Here is a 22383-nt window from a genome sequence, read left to right on the forward strand (position 1 = left end):
TGCCTGCGCAGGAGATACTGCTGGATCCTGACGTCCCAAAGGCTGATTGAGATGGCTAAAGTAGCCTCTCCATGCACCGACCTCTCTCTCAAGCTTTCTATTTTTCTCCATTTCTTCCCTAAGCTTGTCTTTTAGTGCTTCAAACGAATCGGTGGCCTCATCCAGTGTCTGCTCAGCTGTGAGTGGACCAAGCTCAAATGTCTCTACATCATATTCCTCTGCGAGGATCTCACCTTCATACTTGTCCACTGCCAGTGTAACTATCTGCAATTTCCTGGATCCAGTCTCATCTTTGATCATCTTGGACATCTTATTAGCCTTCCTCCTCTCTGTCACTTCCTGAGAATTTCCAACAAGGCTCTCTAAATCAATCATATTGTCTTCATCCTCGATCACAATCACCCTTGTTAGTCTCTCCTTTAACCAATCTGGGATGGCAGATCTCGTTTCTCTAACCTGTATCTCCTTAGGCAATGTTTCTTCTTCTCTGAGAGGAGATGTCACTTCGTTATCATTCTTGTCTTCATTTAGCTCATTAACTTGGAGAGATCGACTTGATGATCGTTGAGGTGCCTGTCCTTCTTCCTGTTTATCGTTCTGTACCATCGATTCCATAGACTCCTCTATTTCAAGTGTCCTCTTCTCTTGTCGAGAAGATGTGCCGGATGAACGATCTCGGTTGGCCTCTGGCTTCTTCTTGGAGGATTCTCTTTTCTTAGGTCTCTCTTTCCTCTTCGAGCCTCTCGGATGGGGATTGCCTTCACTTACGCTTCGAAGGTTGCCTTCGCTTGCACTTCTGGGATTAGGATTACCTTCACTTACACTTGCTCCACCTTCTACTGGTCTTTCCTCCAAAGTAAAAGTCATAGATATGCCCTGCTCTCTTAACTTCTGATGTTGCACATCAACCCATCTGCGAGTACAAGACAAAACTGGAGCCATCAAAGCATCTAGATCCACAATCTCGGGTTCATTCCAATCTAGCTTTACTGATTTACTTTCTCGATCATAAGATGATTGGAGATGTCTGCCACTCTCCTGAGCTTGACGGCCACTCTGTAAATCTTGCATTTCCTGATGAAGTCTAAAGGCAATCTGGAATGCATCTTTCTTTTCACTTCAAGATCATCTGAGAGATTCATCACAAAATCTTCTATCTGAAACTCATGCTTGTATTTTCTACCGACTGTCTCCTCTATATACCCATAAGGATCAAAGCTTTCTCTCAAGGCAAAGAATGAAAATGAATATAAAGCTAACTCCTTCTCTGCATCATCCATGGCTAGAGCATTAGGACATACCTCAACTGAATTCCCTAATATGATAGGCACAGGAACTCCATTTCCATGTCTGTGTCTGAATGCCTTTGCATAAGCTGCCAACTATCTAGTTACCTCAAGTAACACTATTCTGTCTGTCGGATATCTCGGCAACATGTATGGAGGTGAAGGACATCCATGAACTCTAATATATGTAAATTTCGAAAATTGGATAAACCAAGCACCGTACCTCTTTACAAGCTCTTGTGCGTCTTGAGATAGCCGATTGTGAATTCTGCCTTGCAATGTCTTGGTGATGTTCATCGTGAAGGTATCATTGACTAACTTGTAGTTACTTCCTAGCGGATGATGCAAGTGAGCATAGGAATCACAAACTCTGACCTCGCCGGGCCCTCTTCCAATCACTCCTCTGTGAGGTAGTCTTGCATACTCAAAGCTCCTGATCAAGGCATATATGATGTATGAACTCATGTGGAAGGACTTGGTAGCCTTTAGTCTCCTTAACTGTACGTCCAAGCAATGGCTAATCATTCTAGCCCAATGAATTGTTCCTTTTCCCTGAACTATCACTTGGATGAAGTAGAACATCCACTTCTCAAAATAGAAGGCTTGAGGAGCCCCTGTGACTCGGTTGAGTAGTGTTATCAAATCTCTGTACTCCTGGAAGTCGATCCTATGTGGTGTGTTCGGAATCTTGCTCAAGCGAGGACGACTCTTGAGTAACCAGTTCTTATTGATGATGCTTTTGTCTGGATCATCTTCGTACATGGACCTGGCTCCTTCTATGCTTTTGTAGATCATATCTCTGTGCTCCGGAAGATGGAAAGCCTCACTTATAGCCTCCTCTGAAAGATAAGCCAAAGTGTTTCCCTCCTTAGACACGATCGATCTTGACTGTGGATCATAATGGCGAGCACACTCGATCATCAGCTCATGGCACTGGATTGCTGGAGGGAAGTCGGCCGCCTTAATGATGCCACTTTCAATTATTCTCCTGGCGACAGGTGATGGCTTGCCAATGTAAGGGACCTCTCGAAACTTCTTCGTACTGAAGTTTCCCAAGTTGGTATCTCCAATATTGCTCCACTTCGACACGATCTTGGTCTCCAATTCTTCATTCTTTTGATCTTCCTTCATGAGAGCTGGATGACTGGTGGATGCTCCCGCCTTCGGGGTCGCCATCGTAACACCTACACAACATTTCATAATAAGTAATAGATTTTGCAATGTATAAATATAGATTAGATTAAAGATTGAATTTAGGAAACTTCATGATAAGTCTTTGAATTATCATTTCCTAAATGCGATTGAGCTACTGGAAATTCAAAATTTCAAAATTCAAAATTTCAAGATTGAGACTAAGACGATTTAAAATTCAAAATTTGGACAAGGGGGACCTCGCCATACCTCTCTTGAGAGCTAACTCTAACAAAAGATGCAAAATTAAGGGAATTCGCCTAGGCAAAAACGAAGTTTGAAGTCTTCAACGTGAGCTTGCTCTAGCAAAGGCGCCTCCTTTATCAACTTCACCACCTTTGGGGTCTTCAACGCCTTGAAGGGAAAATTCGCTCCACCTCTAACCAAAAACAAAGTTCGCACTCCTCCTTGGATGGAAATTTCGCTCCTTCTCCTTGTTCTTCCAAAATCGCATGCAACAATGATTGAATGATGTTTAAAATGCCATATCATACTCCTTCTTATATAAGCGCTCAACATTACATTCTCCCATAGGCCGACTTTTGAAAATAGGCAAAAAATAAACAAAAAAAAATTAAAATAAAAGGAGGCCGACTTTTGTATAAATATAAAAATAAAACCCAAGCGCTCTCCCTCTTTTATTTAATTTTTTAATTAATTAATTAAATGCCTTTGTAATTAATAGTTTCGATTTTTTAAAAAAGGCTAAATTAATTAATAAATGCCTTGTGCGCACCCATTAAATGCCCATTTTAATTAAAAATATTTCAAAGTTTATCGATTTTTAGCATTTAATGCAATTCAAAAGGTATTGGCACCTAAACATGGGAAGAATAATGAATATTAACCTCATCGCTCTGGTCCCTGGGAGAGGGACAGGAGCGCTTTAGCGTTTTGGTCTTGTATTTCTCGCTTCTTACGTTCAAAGTCACTTCCTTTACGTCCAAATTGGCATTTTAATTGGAAACCTTGAGCTTGGACTATTTGATCTTTTGAATGAATGCCTCTTGAACCACTTTCGCCCTGGTCCTTGACTGAAGGACAGGAGCGATTTTTGCTTTTCTCCTTGATCCTTGTCTCTTTAATTGCCAATTTACGTCACAAGGCAAGTAATAACTTCATCCATTCATTCCACGCATACTCAACTTGTCCTTTGCAAGGCAAATTTGATATTCAAGTGATTTTCGCCCTGGTCCCTTGGTGAGGGACAGGAGCGAACTTTGTGTTTGAGCTCAAAATTGTCAACTTTTGTCGTTAACCCCTTGTTCACCATCCTCTTAAAGACATCTTCAATCTTGTGTAACCTTGCCTTGACGTAGTTTTCTGAAGGAAAAGACTGTTTTAATAAAAATTGCCCTGGTCCTTGACTGAAGGACAGGAGCGAACTTGCATCTTTGTTCAAGTTAGTCAATTTTTAAAGTTTGGTTCCTTGTCCATCACCCTTCAAAAGATCCTTTGACTTCGTTCAACCTGGCTTTGGCGTGGCTTCAGGAGGGAATGATAGTCTTCATTGAAATCGCTTTGGTCCTTGACTGAAGGACAGGAGCGAACTTGCATCTTTGTGCTAATCCTTGATCATGTTGATATCAAATTGTCTTCAAGGCGTAAAATAGTGTCTCTTACTCCTTCTTGAACGTTTGAAACGGAAGAGACATTCAAAATTTAAGCATACTTGACTATTTCGCTCTGGTCCCTGGGAGAGGGACAGGAGCGCTTTGGCTATTTCTATCAAATTCTCATGGTCATTGCAACTTTGTTCCTCTTCGAAGCGTTCCAAACATCATCTCCATCATGCGTCTTGGCTTGGATCCGACCAAACTTGAAGGAAAAGACTTGATATTCTATATTTCGCCCTGGTCCCTGAGTGAGGGACAGGAGCGATTTGGCAATAATAGGCTCAATCATTCTTTGCCAACGTTTAAAACTATCTTCAATGGATTCATTATGCCCCCCTTCACTCATCTTTGACATGAAACTCGCTTTAACTTTGTGGAAAATTCGTCTTATGAAGAGATCGCTCTGGTCCCTTGGAGAGGGACAGGAGCGCCTAGGACAAAATAGGCTTCACTGGCTCTTTGCAATCTTCAAAATTATCTTCAATAGAGTGGTTACACCTCCTTTTACTTGCCTCAAACCTAAAAACTCACTTCACCTTCGCCAAAACTTGTCCTTTAAGCAAATCGCTCTGGTCCCTGGGAGAGGGACAGGAGCTATCTCTGAAATTCGCCTTGGTCCCTGACAGAGGGACAGGAGCGATTTTGACTTCTTGGGTTGATTTTCTCCATGGTGGTACTTTCAAGTTATATTCAACGGATAAAGCACACTTTCCTTGTTCTTCTCCAATCACGAAATCATTAAAATCTTGCAAGGATAAGGCAATCTTGGATTTCAAGCTCCGGTCCTTCAGTGAGGGACAGGAGTGATTTTGTCATTTTGGCACATTTCCTTGTTTGCAAATTTCTTCAAATTATATTCAATGGACAAAACATGCCCTCCTTGATATCTTCCAATCCAAAAATCGTCTTGGTCCTGCAAGGACAGTGCAACTATGGGAAACAAGCTCCGGTCCTTCAGTGAGGGACAGGAGCGATTTTTGTCCTTTAGGCCAAATGTTCAACTTTTTATTGCAAATGACTAAATCCTGGCGCTCCATCATGTTGATTTCACCTTCCATTGCATCCTTGATGCTTTAATTTGATCAACTAAGGCAAAAAAATGATCTAAGTAAGCCATTTCGCCTTGGTCCCTGGCTGAGGGACAGGAGCGATTTGGCCTTAAACCTTGAAAAACTCGCCATCTTTGAGTCTCAAAATCTTCAAAACTTTCAATTCATGTTCAACTGCATCTCCTAGCGACCCTGCACAAGACAAATGAAAGAAGTTAATAACCAAGATGCATAAAATACCATTTTCGCCCAGGTCCCTGACAGAGGGACAGGAGTGATTTTGCTTCCATAGGCCAAAATATCAAGATTTTAGGACTTCAGTCACTTCACAAGGCAAAATTAGGCTATCTCTAATGCCAGGGATCAATTATTAAAATTTCCAAAATTTGGTCAAAAATCACCTGGACAAAATTTCATAATTCCATCATTAACACTTAGGCAAAATTTGGACTTGCTTTCAAAATTTCGACTGAACCTAGACAGACTCACTTGACCTCCTGACAGATTCACCCTATTTCAAAATTGCATCCTACGGGAGGAAGCTCAATAATTCTTCAAAATGGACTGGATTCCGGCTTGAAAACATCAAAATGGAAACCCTAAGGCTTAACCCTAGTCCAGACGACTCACTCACTTACCCAAAACCCTAAAAGCAGAGAGAAGAACAGGCAAAACCAAGCAAAAAGAGGGGGTCCCCATTTTAATGGGGCGATGTGTGAAATGGTCACAATACACCCTCATTTAGCTTTCTTGCGAGCAATGTCTCAACTGCGTTGAGGATTTCCTCTTGTACCCTTTTGATCGAGTCTTTCAAAGTCAAAGACTCCATGTTGAATCTTTCAAAGGCCCCCCCTCCAGATGACGCAAAACCATCGCGGGAAATCATAAATGTTGTTCTCTTGGATCACCTTCCCGTTTATCAGTGTCTGCTTCATGAATTTCATCAAGGTTTTGAGTTGTGGAATGGTCAGGTCGTGATAAATGTGAACATCCTCCCATGCACCACCCACTACCTCCAGCCGGTTTAAGAGGGTAATAAGCCTAGGATGAAGGCTAGCCAGTTCTTCAATGAATTTTCCGGCTGCAATGAAAACATCCTCCACCCATTCCTTAGAATGTTGGGCAATTTTCTTAATCTTTTCATGACAAACAAATTCTTTAGGAAGAGAGGAATGAGGAACAAAGGACGGATCTCCCTCCCTGAGTGGATGTTTGTAACTCTTAACATACTCGCACAAGGCCTTGTTTTCACTTTTCAACCTTCTACACTTTTCCTTCATAGTCAAGGATGATCCTTCAAATTCCTCCACCACTTGTGTTGTGGAAGCATGCCCCAAATCAATTTCTCTGATCACATAATCATCTGGCATGATTTCATTTCTGTCCTTGTCAATTGCAGGCTCAGCTATATGCAAAGTTCTAGATCCAGACTCATTCCTTGTGATCTTGGAAAACTTTCAGGCAACCTTCTTTTCCACTGGTTTATCCATTCTTCTCAGAATTCTTTCAACTCTTGTGCTAGAACTACTTCCTTTTCTGGTTCTTTTCTTAATTTATTTCTCAGCCAATTTGGAGTAGTTGCCGACTAATCCTGAATTTCCATATGTACTTGCTCTTGCGAAGTTTGCTCCTACGAAGCTTGCTCCATTTCCCCAAGGATTGTTTCTATGAAACTATTCTAGTGTGGCTCTTCTAGATGGGAAGGAAGTTCTTGCCTTTACTTCCTGGCTGAGTTGGTCTTTGTGCAACGTTGATGCTAAGGACATCCTATGCAAGTGCGTTATCAGGAAAATCACCCTGTGGTGGATTTTCTTGTGTGAACATTTCCACCTCTCGCACACTGGAAGAACTGGCTGGGGACTGTGCCTCTTCCACTCTTGCTCTTTTTTGCTGTGGTTCTTTCTAGTGGACCTCTTGTTGAACATTTGGCTGGATTTCCAATTGAACATTTGGCTAAGCCTCCTTCCTTTTTCTTGTCCTAGGCCTCTTTGGAGCATTTTTTCCTTCACTTGGTCCAACTCCTTCCTATTGGATTTCTCCTTCCTCAACCTGGGCCTGTGAAGATCCTTTTGTGGCCTCGCTATGGGAATTCAGATTTCCCATTAATTGGTAGCTCAAGCGGACATTTCCTTCCTTTAGCGTTCTGACATGCCCATCGATCCAATGCCTGGTGAACTTCAAAACTAGTCTGGCCAGAATGTCTAGATCATCAACTTCAGGTTCTAACCAATCCATTGGTTGGATGGGCTAGTCTTTCACTTTTTCAAATTCGCCCAACTTATGCTTGAGGATTTGATAATAGGATATTGTTGGTTTGAACTTCATTCATCCAAGGGCTTTGTGAGGATGAAAACCCTTAGTGGACATCAACTGCAGAAGTGAAAGATCATTCTTGGTTGATTTGCAAGTTGTTTCACTTAGAAACTACATTTTGGGCTTCATTGAAGAGATTCCAATTCTTTGGCAAGGGATTTGAATACAAAATATTGAGATTACTCAAACTACATGTCAAATGCAGAAATAAAGGATCATTTGCAGAGATATTTGAGACTGATTGGAGTGTTTTGCTGGCCATACTACCCAGCTACAACAGCAGTACCATTCAATGCCAGTTTAGGAGTTCGTGGGAGGTGATAGGCATTGTTGGAGTAGAGTTTGGAGGCTGCAAGCAAGGTGTGAGGCATGATTATCAGGTGCTGGGCATAAAGGGTGAAGATAGGTGTGTTTAGCAGCTGGTGAGAGGCTGCACAGTAGGGTTAAGGAGGTGTGTGAGCTTCCCAAGGCTGGATGCCTAGGGTTTGGTGTCCATTCTTCTCCATTCTTGGGTGCCAAGACCTCCTTAATGCATTTTGCAGACCTTGGAGTGGGAAAAAGTGTTCAGTGTTCAGTTTGGACACTTTTGGAGTCTACATCTTGCTGTTATAGGTGTGCAATCAGACCTGTACATGAACAGCCAACATGGGTATTTCAAAAAGTTGAGTTTTGATTGATTTTTCATCTGGGTATTTGTTATAAACCCTCATTTTTTACGTATGCAACTGAGGATACATTGAAAAGGAATAAAATTGGTTGATTTGATTTATGGGTGTAATAAATATATGTATTTTCTGAATATTGCTATTAGTTACCATTTTGTTGTATTAAAAAAAAAACTCACACAAAAAAGTAGGGTGCATATTACACATCCATCAAGGAGCATGCATGGAAGGAAGCCACAAGGAAACAAATACCATGCAAGAGCAAGCATCAAGAGAACTCATCTTGATGAGGGAGAGGTAGCACCTAACTACCATCAATCAAGGAGTTGATGCATGTGCTCAACCGTTTCCTAATTTAGATAAGTAAATAAATCTTAGTTACATAAGTAAACTTAATATAAGGTGCAATAAATAAATAATTACACCAACCAGAAGAAGTTGCCTTTACCTTTTACAAACTTATATCTTTTCTTATTTCTTTCCATTTTGTTTTGGTGAGGGCTGCATTATGTGGTTGAATAGAACCACCAATTACATCTAATCTTTAGAGCATCATCTTGTCATTCAAAATACATCCCACCATGACCCAAGGTCTTGAGTAACCAAATGATTCTTGCTATATGATTTTATATTTGGTTAAGTTTCCTTGTTAGGGAGTAATGTTTTACAAAAGTCACTCAAAGTTTGCACTTGGCCTTAGTTGGGACTTAGATGGATATGGAGGTTTGATGGATGATTTATGCTAAGAACGAAATCTTAAATATAAGTTATAACAAATAATGCTAAAGAACAATAAACATGCACAACATCAGAAATGTATGTTGGGATAGTGTACATCCTAATCTTCAAACAAAATATCCAAGAGAAATAACAACATTGAACAATTGCAAAAATACATTTCAGAAGAGATTTATGGTTGGCCAATGTGCCTTGATATTCAATATACCCTAGAAGAGAAATACCCTTAGGCATGATTGCATGATTAAATGTTTGTAAGGAACTACTTCAAATTATCTCCCTTTGTGAGAATTGAAGGGGTCTGTTCTTGCATTTCTCATTTAGGCCATTTTGGGATGTGAAATCTCTAGGACAACATTCTTTCAAGGTTTTGTGGGTGTTAGTGACCATACCTTTGGCCTAGGAGTCTCCTACTACATACGGTGTATTGCTTGGAATGTGGATTACCAAAGTGTCCTCTTATCAAGTGACAGTCACCTTTAGAAGTGCATGGCACAATCTTTTTTGTGTTGTTGACACTAGGTGCCGTTGGTCGTGGAAATGACACCTACATGTTCATGTCACAGGTCAATATTGCATTGCAATGGTGTTTGTTAGAAAAAAAGGTTGGCTGTGTCTTGTGTTTTATTCATGGTTTGAAAAGGGCATTACAACAACCAAGTGCATTTTTGTACTTTCTTTCCTACTTTGTAGAACACCTTCATGTCCCAAGATGATTTACTATTAGTTATCCAATAATAGTGTGGGAGACAAAATTGTAATATGTTGCTCAATTTTTTTTGACTAAAATATTGCAATCTTCACAAGTTATGGTGCACAAGCATTTTGTCAAACAGTTTGCATTCAGCTAGTCTGAGTTTGTTTTTCAACTTGTTGTGAAGGAACATTATAAATAATAATCATAGCATTGAATTTCCAATTCCAATATGGATAACATTTCAAAAATCATTGCATATTGTAATCTTCTCAAAATTACGTACTATTGGTGTTGGAAATAAGCCACACCCGGACCGACAATGGACTGGTCCAAGAGGGGCCAGTAGCTCAGTGGTAGAGCACTTTAGCAGCGTATGGAAGGTCCTAGTTTCGAGTCCTAGCTGGTCCATGTCTCAACATGGTATGAGAGCCAAGTCCAGGCTAGGAGCCCCAAGCACACGAGAGGTGTGGCTTAAGGGGGGGTGTTGGTGTTGGAAATAAGCCACACCCGGACCGATGATGGACTGGTCCAAGAGGGGCCAGTAACTCAGTGGTAGAGCATTCCAGCAGCTTATGGAAGGTCCTAGGTTCGAGTTCTAGCTGGTCGATGTCTCAACACATACGACAATAATCATCAATTAAAACTCAATCCTTATATGCCAAATTGTTGACTTGGACTTTGGAATTGTCTATACTCCAATCAGAATTTTTTTTGCCCTTCACTATGACTGTATGGCCTCCCTTGACATGATACAACATGTCGACTTGGGCTGTGGAATAGTCTATACTCAAATCAGAATTTTTCAGCCCTTCCTTATGACTGTATGGCCTCCCTTGGCATGGTACAACACCCATAGGAAATCTACAACCTGTGTGAGGGGTGCAACTCCTTTAGGGAAGGCTGCGTTGATGTTTGGACTCCCCAATATGTTGCACTGAATATTGAGTAAAGGCTTTTAAGCCTTCAACAAAGCTTCGCTCCTTTTATATACTCTTTGGAATAGTAATAACTCTTTGATGGGCTAGGCATGTGGTACGGCTGAGTTAAATCCTAACTAGTACAAAATATAAATTTTCAACTCACTTCTTCACAACACACAACACAATAAACTTTGTTCTTCTATGCTCACACACACACAACACATACAAATTTATTATTTGCTTGCAAATCCCAATAAACTTGTACTTGGAGATTGGGTGTTTGCAATTGTTAACAATATTGATGTTTCCTTTGTTAGAGGCAATGTGAATCTTGTGTGAATCCACCATTAGTTTGTTTAGGAAAAAATCTTCTTGTCTCCAAAGCCACATCCTAGGGTTTTGTTGATGTGTTTTTCATGCACATGCGAACACAAAATAAAATACCAAGGTATCTTATCCTCTCTTGAACAAAGTTTCCCCGAATGTTAAAGATTTCGCCGAAGGATCAATCGAGGCAACTCCAAGGTTCTTGTATGTAGGCTCTCTACTTGTGGATAAGCTCTTGTGGTATGATGTGATTTGCTAGAATCACAAGGGAACTTACGTTTGATGACCTAAGCATCTGATTTGCTGGAATCACAAGTCCTATCTATTAACTGGGAGATAAAGAAATATCAAAAGATGAAAGCTTAGAAAGTCTAATCTAGAATGTAAGAAGATGGATGAATGACTAGGTGGAGTCCTACTGGGTTGGGTCTCACCATTAGATTGAACAACCCGACACCAACTCAGTGCGATCTTCTAAGGGATACTTCAAATAGATTCAAATCATACACCATCAAACACTGATCACCATTCAAGATAATGCATGAACAATATGATGAATAATGATGAACAATTAGTACCAAACCGGTACAGAGAGGGGGGGGATGAATCAGTACAGGCAAAAACTTTCCCTGAACCAGTTTGTTTGTAAAGACTGTACTTAACTGGTAAACAATATCACCTATCTAAATCAGGGCACAACCGGTAAGACACAGTGAGAATGTGAAAGGCATAAACTGGTAACACTTAGATATTTACAACACCTAATATCTCATTTCCACTTCATCCATACGCACAAGCGAGTAATACATCATCAGAAATATAATGACTACCGAACCAGCATGCATTACCACTTGACAGAAAATATTAAAGCATCACATGAAAAGCATCACACATGACACTGATTTTTCATGTGGAAACCCAACTGGGAAAAACCACGGTGGGGATGAATACCCACAAGCTATTCTTTGAACTTATCTGAAGTCCGCTCTGTTAGGAGCCTAGTCCAGTTAAAGACTTTACAAAAGGTTTTGTTAGGAACCGATCCTGCTAGGAATCACCTGGTTAAGGGATGGCTAAATACTCGGTTAAAGGTTAGAACCCTGTTAAAGGTTACCTCGCAAGAGGATTTCAAGAACTAATTGAATTGAGTCACCCTGTTAAAGGATTTACACAAAAGCCTGTTAAAGCTACCCGGTTAAGGGATTTTCCAACTGCTGAAATGGTTAGAAGTCAACAGGTAAATCACTGATCTGATAACAACACATAATGCCAAGACAAATCCTCTTCAACTCCTTGGATTCTGCAATCACACTCTGCAGGTATCCACACACTTCTTCGGTTTGGCAAGAATTAGGTATCTCTTCACTTGCATACACACATAACATTTGCCAACAACTTCAAAATGAAAAACATCATCGACCTTATAGGAAACAGACAGGTCGGTAGTGTAAACCCTAAACCCTAAACATTTAGGTTTAACAATTCAGTCGGTTCAATCCTGACCATTAATCACACTGCATTGAATACAACAATCTTGAACAGATCTCAAGACGTTCTCCAACGTTCATTCTTTGCTGCTTCAGGAAGCTGATAACCCATCACACACTCTCCACCGTTTACAGAGACTTCGCACATTCCCGAGGTAGATAGGATCAATCTTCTTCATGCAAGATCCTCAAGGAACTCCTTCATGCACTCAAGGTTGACGTGGCAACACAATCTAATCTTCATAACAATGCAAACTCATCACAAGATGTTATTGATTGAATCACACAGGCTTGGAATGTATCAATCGGAAACCCTGAAACTGAGACTACCAACCGGTTGTTATGCCAGATGAAACCCTAATACAAAACTTCCCATATACCGGTTCTCATTCCAACATACTGCTTCACTTTTTCACATATACCGGTTCACAACATCATACCGGTTCACTTGCCAGTTTGCTTATATCAATATACCGGTTCATACTTCAGCATATTGACATCAATGACAACATACAATATCATCATGTCATCAAGCTCTGCACATATGCCAACACAATAGACGTGTAATGACTTGAAATTAAGTTCATTCTATACCAGTTGACCACACAAGGCGCACTTATAGTTAGCAAGAGGCTAGTGGTTTGGACTAGGTAGATTCCACACAAGTGCATTCAACAATTTTCTCCATTCAATCTAATTATTTACCATCTAATATGAAGATTCAACAAGAGACCATGCATATTGCAAAGAAACAACACATTTCACCATGATTTCAATGAAAATGGGGTTTATTTACAATCAAGGGCAACAATTTCTTGCCTTGTCCTCCTAATCTAATCTAATTGCTATTCTATATGCTGACTATTCACTAACTCTCTTTTAGCTAATTCCTAACTATTAACCCTTTACAAATGAAGAGCCAGAGCTTTATATAGGGAGCTCTTTACAAATTGATGGCTCTGATTGACTTAGAATCAATGGCTAGGATTACAAGATAGAAACCCTAATTAGGGTTTGTTATAACAAACTTCCTTAGCCAATGAGAAAATTACATTCAATGAGTGTGGACCAATAGGAAGCAAGGGTAGGTACACTGAAGTTTGTGCCGTCACCGATGAATCAGGTACATGGAATCTGGACATGTTGAGGTGGAGCTATCCGATTGGAGGAACAGTGATTGGGATGCCACCTTGTCTGACGTTTGTGTCTTGGTTGATCCTCCTCTATCTTTTAATGTGATGAATGATGTACCTCCTTGACTCCCATGTGTTGGATGAGGCCTCCTCATGGTCAAGTCATTTCTCTTCTGGTAGCATACTTCGCTTTGAAGTACTTGTAAGATCCTTCTTCTCTGTCATCATGTGGTTCCTTTGTGTGGCGGAATGAAGGTTTTAGAGATAGCTTGCAACTCCTCGAACACTTGTAGTCTTCCAACGCTTCAAAACACCTTGAGTCCTCTTTTATGCATTTGGAATGTCCTTGATGATGATGGGACTGGAATAGGTCGTCCTTGTCCTGGCCTGATCTTCTTCCATCTACAAAACAAACCAAAAGATGATTAAGTACACATGACATATTTATCCCGATCATAGCATTTTTTACCTTAAATCATTAACAAGAAGGCATCAAAATGGAATTCGCTTAGGATCCTCCCCAGGGACAAGCCCTATAAGAATTTTGCTCTAAACCCTTTGGAAGGGTCAGGAGCGATTTTTTTATTTTTAGCTTAATCAAACCTCACTTTCAACATTTCACAATCTTGGATTTAATCTCTCAATCCTCTTGCCATCATGACCTTGCAACTTCCCTTCCTAGCTCACACAAGGTGAAAAATAGGGATTTCAAAGGATTTCGCCCTGGACCCTTTGGAAGGGTCAGGAGCGATTTTCATGATTAAGACATCAATCCACCACTTTCTTGTTCCAAATTGCATCTCAAGGCAAAAATATATTATTCTTCTCTCCACCAAGGCCTAGAAATCCATATCTTGATTTCAATCATGAGCAAATTAGGTGATTTTGAGAATTTCGCAAAAATATATTATTCTTCTCTCCACCAAGGCCTAGAAATCCATATCTTGATTTCAATCATGAGCAAATTAGGTGATTTTGAGAATTTCGCTCTAGACCCTTTGGAAGGGTCAAGGGCGAAATTCATACTTTTCTTGTTTTCCCTCACTTAGCTCCATTCTTCATCCCTTAAGTCATTAAGAACAAGTCTTTGGGCTTCAAAATTGTTTGGGAATGCACTAGCTTGTAGATTGGAGCAAGGAATAGTGTCTTATGAAGAAATTCGCTCTGGACCATTTGGAAGGGTCAGGAGTGAAATTCTTCCTTTAGTTTGAACTCCACCCTCTTCTTACCTTGCTTTGCCATGATTCTCACCTTTGGATTCTTCTCTCATGAAGACAACACTCGCTCGATTCTCAGGAAGGCCTGAAAGGTGAAAATTGCTCCAGACCATGGCCAAGGACAGGACCTATTTAGAATTTCGCTCTGGACCCTTTGGAAGGGTCAAGAGCGAAATTCATACTCTAGCTCAAAATCTTCGCTTTTGGTGGTCACAAGTTATTCAAATGCATGCTTAGGGACATCTTCAAGCCCAATTCACCTTGGTCAACGTTTGTCTTAACACAAAATTGGAAGAAAAGGGAGGTTTTGAGAATTTCGCTCTGGACCCTTTGGAAGGGTGAGGAGTGAAATTCAAGATTTAGGCTTGATTCTTCATTTCTTCAACTCCAATCTACCTCAAAAGGCAAGAATATATCACTCCACCCTCAACCACGCCATAAGAGGCAAGGTTTTGACCTCACACAAAGGAAAAAAGGTGCCTTTAGGAACAAGGATGTAGGCCTAAACAAGGAAGAAAATATTGTTTATGGAGAATTTCACTCTGGACCCTTTGGAAGGGTTAGGAGCGAAATTCACAATTTGGGTTGATTTCACACTTCTCTCCTCAATTCACTTCAAACTTGATTTATCCAACCTCCTTTCACCATAATCAAGACAATCCACCACCAAATTAGCTCAAAACAAGGTCCTTCTAGTGTTTAAGGCAAAACAGAGGGTCAATTTGAGGATTTCGCTCTAGACCCTTTGGAAGGGTTGGGAGCGAAATTCTTGTTCTAGGCTGATTTTCACCATCTCATCGCCCCAAACTACCTTTCAAAGGCAAATATGCATCAAATCCTTCCCAACATGCCTTAGAAGTCAACAAATTTGGTCATAACAAGGAGCAAAATAGAGGTTATGGGAATTTCACTCTGGACCCTTTGGAAGGGTCGGGAGTGAAATTCATCCTTGAGCTCATTTCTCACTTCTTTCCTCCTGTTTTTGCCTTGGATCTAACTTCTCAGGCCTCCTCCTATCATCATCAAGTCAATTTGCTCTCAAACTGGCATTTCACTTCAAGATTTTGTGAGGAAATAAGGTCCTACAAGAATTTTGCTCTGGACCCTTTGGAAGGGTCAGGAGCAAAATTCACATTTTGGGTTGAATCTTGACTTCATCTCACATATTTCCTTCTCCAAACAAGTGCTTTGCCTTCAATAATGCCTGGGAATGAGGTAGTTCTTAGTTTGGGGCAAGGTAAAATGTCTTATGGAGGAATTCGCTTTGGACCCTTTGGAAGGGTCAGGAGCGAAATTCCTATTCTAAGCGAAATTCCTATTCTAGGCTTAATTCATCTTGAAATTGACTTGACTTCGCCTTAGACTTAACCTTTGATGCATTTCCTTCCATATCTTGCAAATTCGCTCAACCACTCTTTGACTTAGGTGAAATCTTAGGTCCTTTGTGAAATTTCGCTTTGGGCCCTTTGGAAGGGTCAGGAGCAAAATTTATATTTATGCTCAACTTCCTTACCTTTTTATCAATCTCACCAAGTTTGGCCTTGTCCAAGGCGCTCCCAGAGGATAAATATGCCATCTTCATGTAAAATCATGCCTAGGACCTCATCTTTCACCTATTGGACCAATCTTAAACCCTCAAAGATGATACTCACTCACAAAGCTTCATTGACTTCCTCAGACTCAGACCAGTCATCACCTAGCAACATGAGCAAAATTTGACCTAAGGAAGACTTTCAAAGAGACCCTGACCTAGAGCATCTACTGACTCACCCTAGCTCAAGCAAAGCCTATTATTCCAATGATCCATCTGACAACTCACAAAATGCAAAGGCTAAAAGCCAAGAACCTAAAAGACTAAGAGAACAAACCCTAGAAAGCAAAAAGTAGGGGTCCCCATTTGCAATGGGCGATGTGTGAATACGTCACAACAGGTTTGAAGTTGAACTCTCAATCCAAACTTTGCAAATGAGAGAAATGAAATGACCAAGATGTGAAAATGAGCTCCTTCATTCGTCTTTTATAACTTCCAACGGAACTTTTGAGAAGTTATATTTTAAATTCACCTTTATTAAAATAATAATCCTTTAGGCCTGCATAAAGTGATTTTATATTATTTCTGCCTTTTGACTTAAGTGACTTATAAAAACTAATTAAATACAAGTCGTCTGCAACATAAACTTTAGTCAACTAATGGTAATTATTACCTTTTTAATACTCCAAATTAGTTTATGAGAATAAAATAGGCTAATGGAACTCCACCGAACACTTAAGTCAAATTTGTCCTATTATAAACTTATTGGGCTCATCCTCTTTGGACATGGGGTCTGTGTCCTGTGAGCTGTTTACTTTGTAACCTCATATAGTGATATACATCATAATATCATGTACCTAACCTTCTTATGTCCTAACAGCCTCTGGTGCTATCATCTTTAACAATTAGACTATGACCCTTTTGGTGCCTATTTTAAATTTTAATGTACATTTTGCTTAAGTTGCTATAATCTCTATCTACAAAGGGACCATTGTTATAGACTTATCATTGACAGATTAGCAAAATCACTGACTACTTTTATCGTTAGTGTAAAAAGATAATTATGTTAAAGCAATTTTGCACTATATGCTGCTTAAATATTTGCTAACTTTGCATGTGGCTAATTCATCTTGAGTATTCTGTGTTATTATGATTGTTTTGTGAAGTTGGCCATTTTACTAGTGCCTGATATAGTTTTCCGTCTATGACTTTCAGGTTTGCCTGCTTCTAATGGCTATTTGTTTGTTGAAGCAAATGGTGGCTTAAATCAGCAACGTGTCTCGGTATGCAGTTTGTATATAGATTTGAAAATTTTCAGATAAATTTAATTTTTTCTTGCAAAATGCATCCTACTTTTGCATATTGATAAATATCTTCTTTGGACTGTGTTTGGTCTGTTGTTGTAGATCTGCAATGCGGTAGCTGTGGCATACCTTTTGAATGCAACCCTTGTTATTCCCAATTTTCATTTCAATTCCATCTGGAAAGATCCTAGGCAAGCTCTCCTCTGCTTTGTATCCTGCTTGAGTTTTTGGAATAATATTTGAGCTTTGAATGGTTTTGCTATGATAATGTAATGTGCTATCTGTGGTTGCCTTCCAAGAGTGATGAAAACTAACGTCAGTCATCTCCAAGAGTTATGACTGATAAAATGTATTTATATCATCTCAACTTTTTCTTGAATCGTCAAATACATGCAAAGACAATAATGACATTTTGACTTATTATTAGAGATTCTTGCTGCTGTGGAAATTTTATTTTGAGCCTGTTGGTTTTGGTGTCTTGGTTGTAATGTACAGTTCCATTGTCCAACTTTTGTCCATTATTATATTTTTTTAATTTTTCCTTGTCTGTTTGTGAATAATTCTGCACTTAAACATATAATGCCAGATTACATGCCTATGTTAATGTTAATTTAATGTGGGTTGTCTAGACTTATGGAAGCAAACAGCCTTAGGCAGTTAGAGGCTGTAAGAGCTAAATATGTATTGCAGTTAGTGGGTCTAGGAATCACACATAAGATTACAGTTGCAACTGTCACCACAATGTATTGCTCCAACTGTACATTCTGTGCACTCATCTGTATTATGTATGTATAATGATTACACATGTTCCAAAATGGATTAGTTGTAACCTGTAAAACGCTTCACTCTTTGTTGTAAGATTGTAAGACTCTCTTGTATGCTAAAAGTGACATCAAGTATTCTAATCACACCTTGAAGAGAAGAGAGGTAATGTTGCAAATTGATGATATGGGCACAGTTATGAAGTCAGAATGATGGAAAAGGATGAGTAGAACTAGTATAAGAAAGCTATGTTAAATTGACACATTCAGCCATGCCTGAATTTATCAACTACAGGTTTTCCTGTGGTTAACTGGTTCATTGATTCACTGATGGGCAGTCAAACTCATGGCCATTGGTCATGTCATCTCCTTGTGAATGTGATATTGCACTTATTAAATAAGTTTACTTAGGATATATAATTAATATTTCTTAATCAAGTAGCTAATAATGACATGTGTACACCTTGACTTGAGGGACACAAGTGCCACCACTGCCTCATCATCCGTGATTGATGGTAGTTAGGTGACACCTTTGTTCAATCAGGGTCACCTTTTTCTTAGTCATATTGAGTGATTTGATCCATTGATTAGTAGTTCAACTCTTCACCCTATAGTTAGACCGATTCACTAATGGGTGGTTAAACACATGGCCATTGGTCATGTCATCTCCTTGTTTCATGCATCTAGGTGGCCTATTTATATGTACTTCATCTATTCATTGGATGGTTGATTTGGTTGCTTTGATTCGATAATTGATTTCCTTTGTTTTGGAATAGCTCGTGTTCTTGCATATTGCATTTTTTGTTCTGTGCTTGCAGCTTTGTAACGTGTTTCATGCGCCTAGATCCAAGCTCTTGTGATTACATTAGATTACCATTGAATCTTTACACTTGCAACTGTCACATAGCTCATGCAACCATGTCCTATAGATGTGGGAAGTTTAAGTTTTCATGTCCTATAACTTATTCCAAATGTGGCGATTCATAAAGCTTAAGTTTTCATGTCCTCATCTATACCAAGTTGAGAAAGGTGATTTAACTTAGAAGAATTTTCTCCAACTTGTGGCAAATTGCTATAAAAATTCATATTTTGTAGGTTTGATGTAACATCCCCATTTTCAGGTTCTCTTGTAATGCAACGGGTGTTGGCTTTCTAGGTTGGTGTCAATAGGATCAAAGGAGTATTTTCTTGTTGCTAGTGTGTTCAAATGGATTAATGGAGATGAACGACACTTTCCAAAGGGACAGGAACGAATTTTCTTAAAACACCTATTTGCTCCTTGTTTGGGGTTGAACTCTTTGTTCCTATGGTGTGATTAAGGGAAGATTAATGACTTAAGTGATTTGGGACCTAGAAGAATGCCTTTGGACCTTGAAAGAGTTAGGAAGTTGACCAAGAGTGCAAATTTTTCTCCCAACCCTTCCAAAGGGTCCAGAGCAAAATTCCTATAAGGACTCCCTATTTCACGTAATGCACCCAAAGGACCTTGTTTTAAGCTAAATAGATGGCGAATTGACTTAATCATGATAAGAGGAGGTTTGATTAGTCAAGTTTAAGGTGATTTGAAAGAAAAAGAAGTGTGAATTGAGCCTAAGGAAGAATTTCGCTCTTGACCCTTCCAAAGGGTCCAGAGCAAAATTTCCTAAACCTCTATTTACTCCTTGTTTGAAGACCAAGATCTTTGCTCCTATGGCGTGGTTGAGAGAGGGTTGGTGTATAATTGCCTTGAGAAGTGATTTGGAGCAAAGGAAATGATAGAATTGAGACTAAATCACAAATTTCGCTCCTGACCCTTCCAAAGGGTCCAAAGCGAAATCCTTAGGACTCCCTATTTCACCTTATTTCGAGCTAGATGGAGGCTAGTTGCATAATCATGATGGAAGGAGGTTTGAAAGGTTAAGTTCAAGGCAAAAAAATGATGAAAATGTGAGGGATTTGAGCATAATTGTCAATTTCGCTCCTGACCCTTCCAAAGGGTCCAGAGCGAAATCCTTAGAAGGGCCTAATTTGTCACCAAAAGCATTGAGTGGACGTCATTTTGAGGGAAAATGGACTTGATTGAGATGGAGGGAGGATCTAAAAGCTAAGACTAAGAGAAAGGTTGAACGAAGTATGAGAGTTTGAGTGCAAGTAGCTATTTCGCTCCTGACCCTTCCAGAGGGTCTAGAGTGAATTTCTTCAAGAAGCCTTGTACCTTGCTCAAACCTTTGAACCAACCCATTCCTAGGCATTTTTGAAGGCAAGTGACTTGATCTTGATAAGGTAAGGGTGAGAGATGAAGTTCTATGAAAGAAGATTGCGTAAAATGCAAATTTCGCTCCTGACCCTTCCAAACGGTCCAAAGCGAATTTTTCTTGAGGCTTGTACCTTGCCCAAGGTCCAAAGCGAAATCCTTCTTTTAGCCCTTTTTGGGGGTCAAATAAGTGATGTCTTTATGAGAGAAGGATTGAAAGGTGAAAATCAATGCAAATTGAAGTGAGAGGAAGGAAGAATTCAATCTAAAGGAAGAAATTCGCTCCTGACCCTTCCAAAGGATCTAGACCGAACTTCTTCAATGGACTTTGTACCTCACCTTAGCACTTGAATGACCCTGTTCCTAAGCAATTTTTGAGAACAAATGACTTGTCTATACCTAGAAGGGGTGCAATTATGAAGTCTAATGCCTTGAAGAATGAGTTATGATTAAGGAATTAAGTGAAATTGCTAATTTCGCTCCTAACCCTTCTAGAGGGTCCAGAGCGAATTTCATTATAGGGCCTGTCCTTGGAGAGGGTCTAGAGCGAAATTAATTCTAATGCCTTTTTAAGGCAAGAAATGCCATGTTAGAATCAATATATCATGTATTCTTAATCATCTTTTGTTTGTTTTGCAGGTCAATCAAATCAAGTTGGAGGAAGGACAGGCTAGGACAAGGGCGACCTCTTCAAGTTTCATCATCCTCAAGGACACTTCAAATACGTGAGAGAGGACTCAAGGTGCTACTAAGTTGAAGGACTTCAAGTGTTCAAAGAGTTGCACGTAATAAACCAAGCTATCCTCAAGGACCTCATTCTACCACATGGAGAAATCACAAGATATCAGAAGAAGGATCTTTAAACACTTCAAGGCGAAATGAGCTACTAGAGAAGGAGTGACTTGATCGTGAAGAGGCCTCATCAAACATAGGAGAGTCAAGGAGAGGTACACTATTCATCAGGTACATCAAGGACGAAGGAAGATCAACCAAAGTCAATGCAAGGGGTACGTTGAAGAAGCAGATAGTTTCAAAAGAGTTAATCAAAGTTAGCTTCTCATCATCATCACATTGAATATCAAGAAATACAACATTCCTTGACCAAGCACAAACGCAAGACAAGGTGGCATCTCAGTCACTCTTCCTCCAGTCAAATAGGTCCACATCAGCATGTCAGATTCAATGTACTTGACTCACCAGTGATGGCACAAACTTCGAGGAACCTACCCCTGACATCTATTGGTTCACAAGCATTGAATGTAATTTTCTCATTGGCTAAGGGAAGTTTGTTGTAACAAACACTAATTAGGGTTTTCATCTTGTAATCCTAGCCATTGATTGTAAATCAATCTGAGCCATTGAAATGTAAAGAGCTCCCTATATAAAGCTCTGGCTCTTCATTTTGTAAAGGTTAATAGTTGGCTAATAGTTAGTAAATTGAGGTTAGAATAGCTAGTGATCAACAGAGAATAAATAGTAATTAGAGTAGATTAGGAAGAGAAGGCAAGAAATTGTTGCCTTGATTGTAAATGAACTCCATTTTCATTGAAGTTATGGTGAAGTGTGTTGTTTCTTTGCATTATGCATGGTTTCTTGTTGAATCTTCATTTTAGATGGTAAATGATTAGATTGAATGAAGGAAGTTACTGAATGCACTCGCGTGGAATCCGCTTAGTCCAAACCACTAGCCTCTTGCTGATTGTAAGGGCGCCCTGCATGGTCAACTGGCATTGAATGAGCTTAATCTTGAATTGTTAGTGTCTATTGTTCATGCATTAACTTGAATGGTGATCAGTGTCTGATGGTGTAACGATTTGAACATATTCGAAGCATCCCTTAGAAGATTGCACTGAGTTGGTGTCAGATTGTTCAACCTGATGGTGAGGCCCAACCCAGTAGGACTCCACCTAGTCAT

At 39.7% G+C, this 22383-nt stretch overlaps 1 protein-coding gene across 3 annotated transcripts in view; it reads left to right on the forward strand.

Moving 5' to 3' along the window:
* Positions 1–22383, forward strand: part of LOC131048799 (protein ESMERALDA 1) — a 134783-nt gene that overhangs the window by 86623 nt on the left and 25777 nt on the right. For all 3 annotated transcript variants that reach the window (XM_057982869.2, XM_057982870.2, XM_059209777.1), the window contains 2 exons: positions 17386–17453; positions 17577–17665. In XM_057982869.2, the coding sequence (XP_057838852.1) occupies positions 17386–17453; positions 17577–17665 (157 nt within the window). The remainder of the gene's footprint in view (positions 1–17385; positions 17454–17576; positions 17666–22383) is intronic.

Source organism: Cryptomeria japonica, chromosome 8, assembly GCF_030272615.1.
Source record: "Cryptomeria japonica chromosome 8, Sugi_1.0, whole genome shotgun sequence".
NCBI classification, from domain to species: Eukaryota; Viridiplantae; Streptophyta; class Pinopsida; order Cupressales; family Cupressaceae; genus Cryptomeria; species Cryptomeria japonica.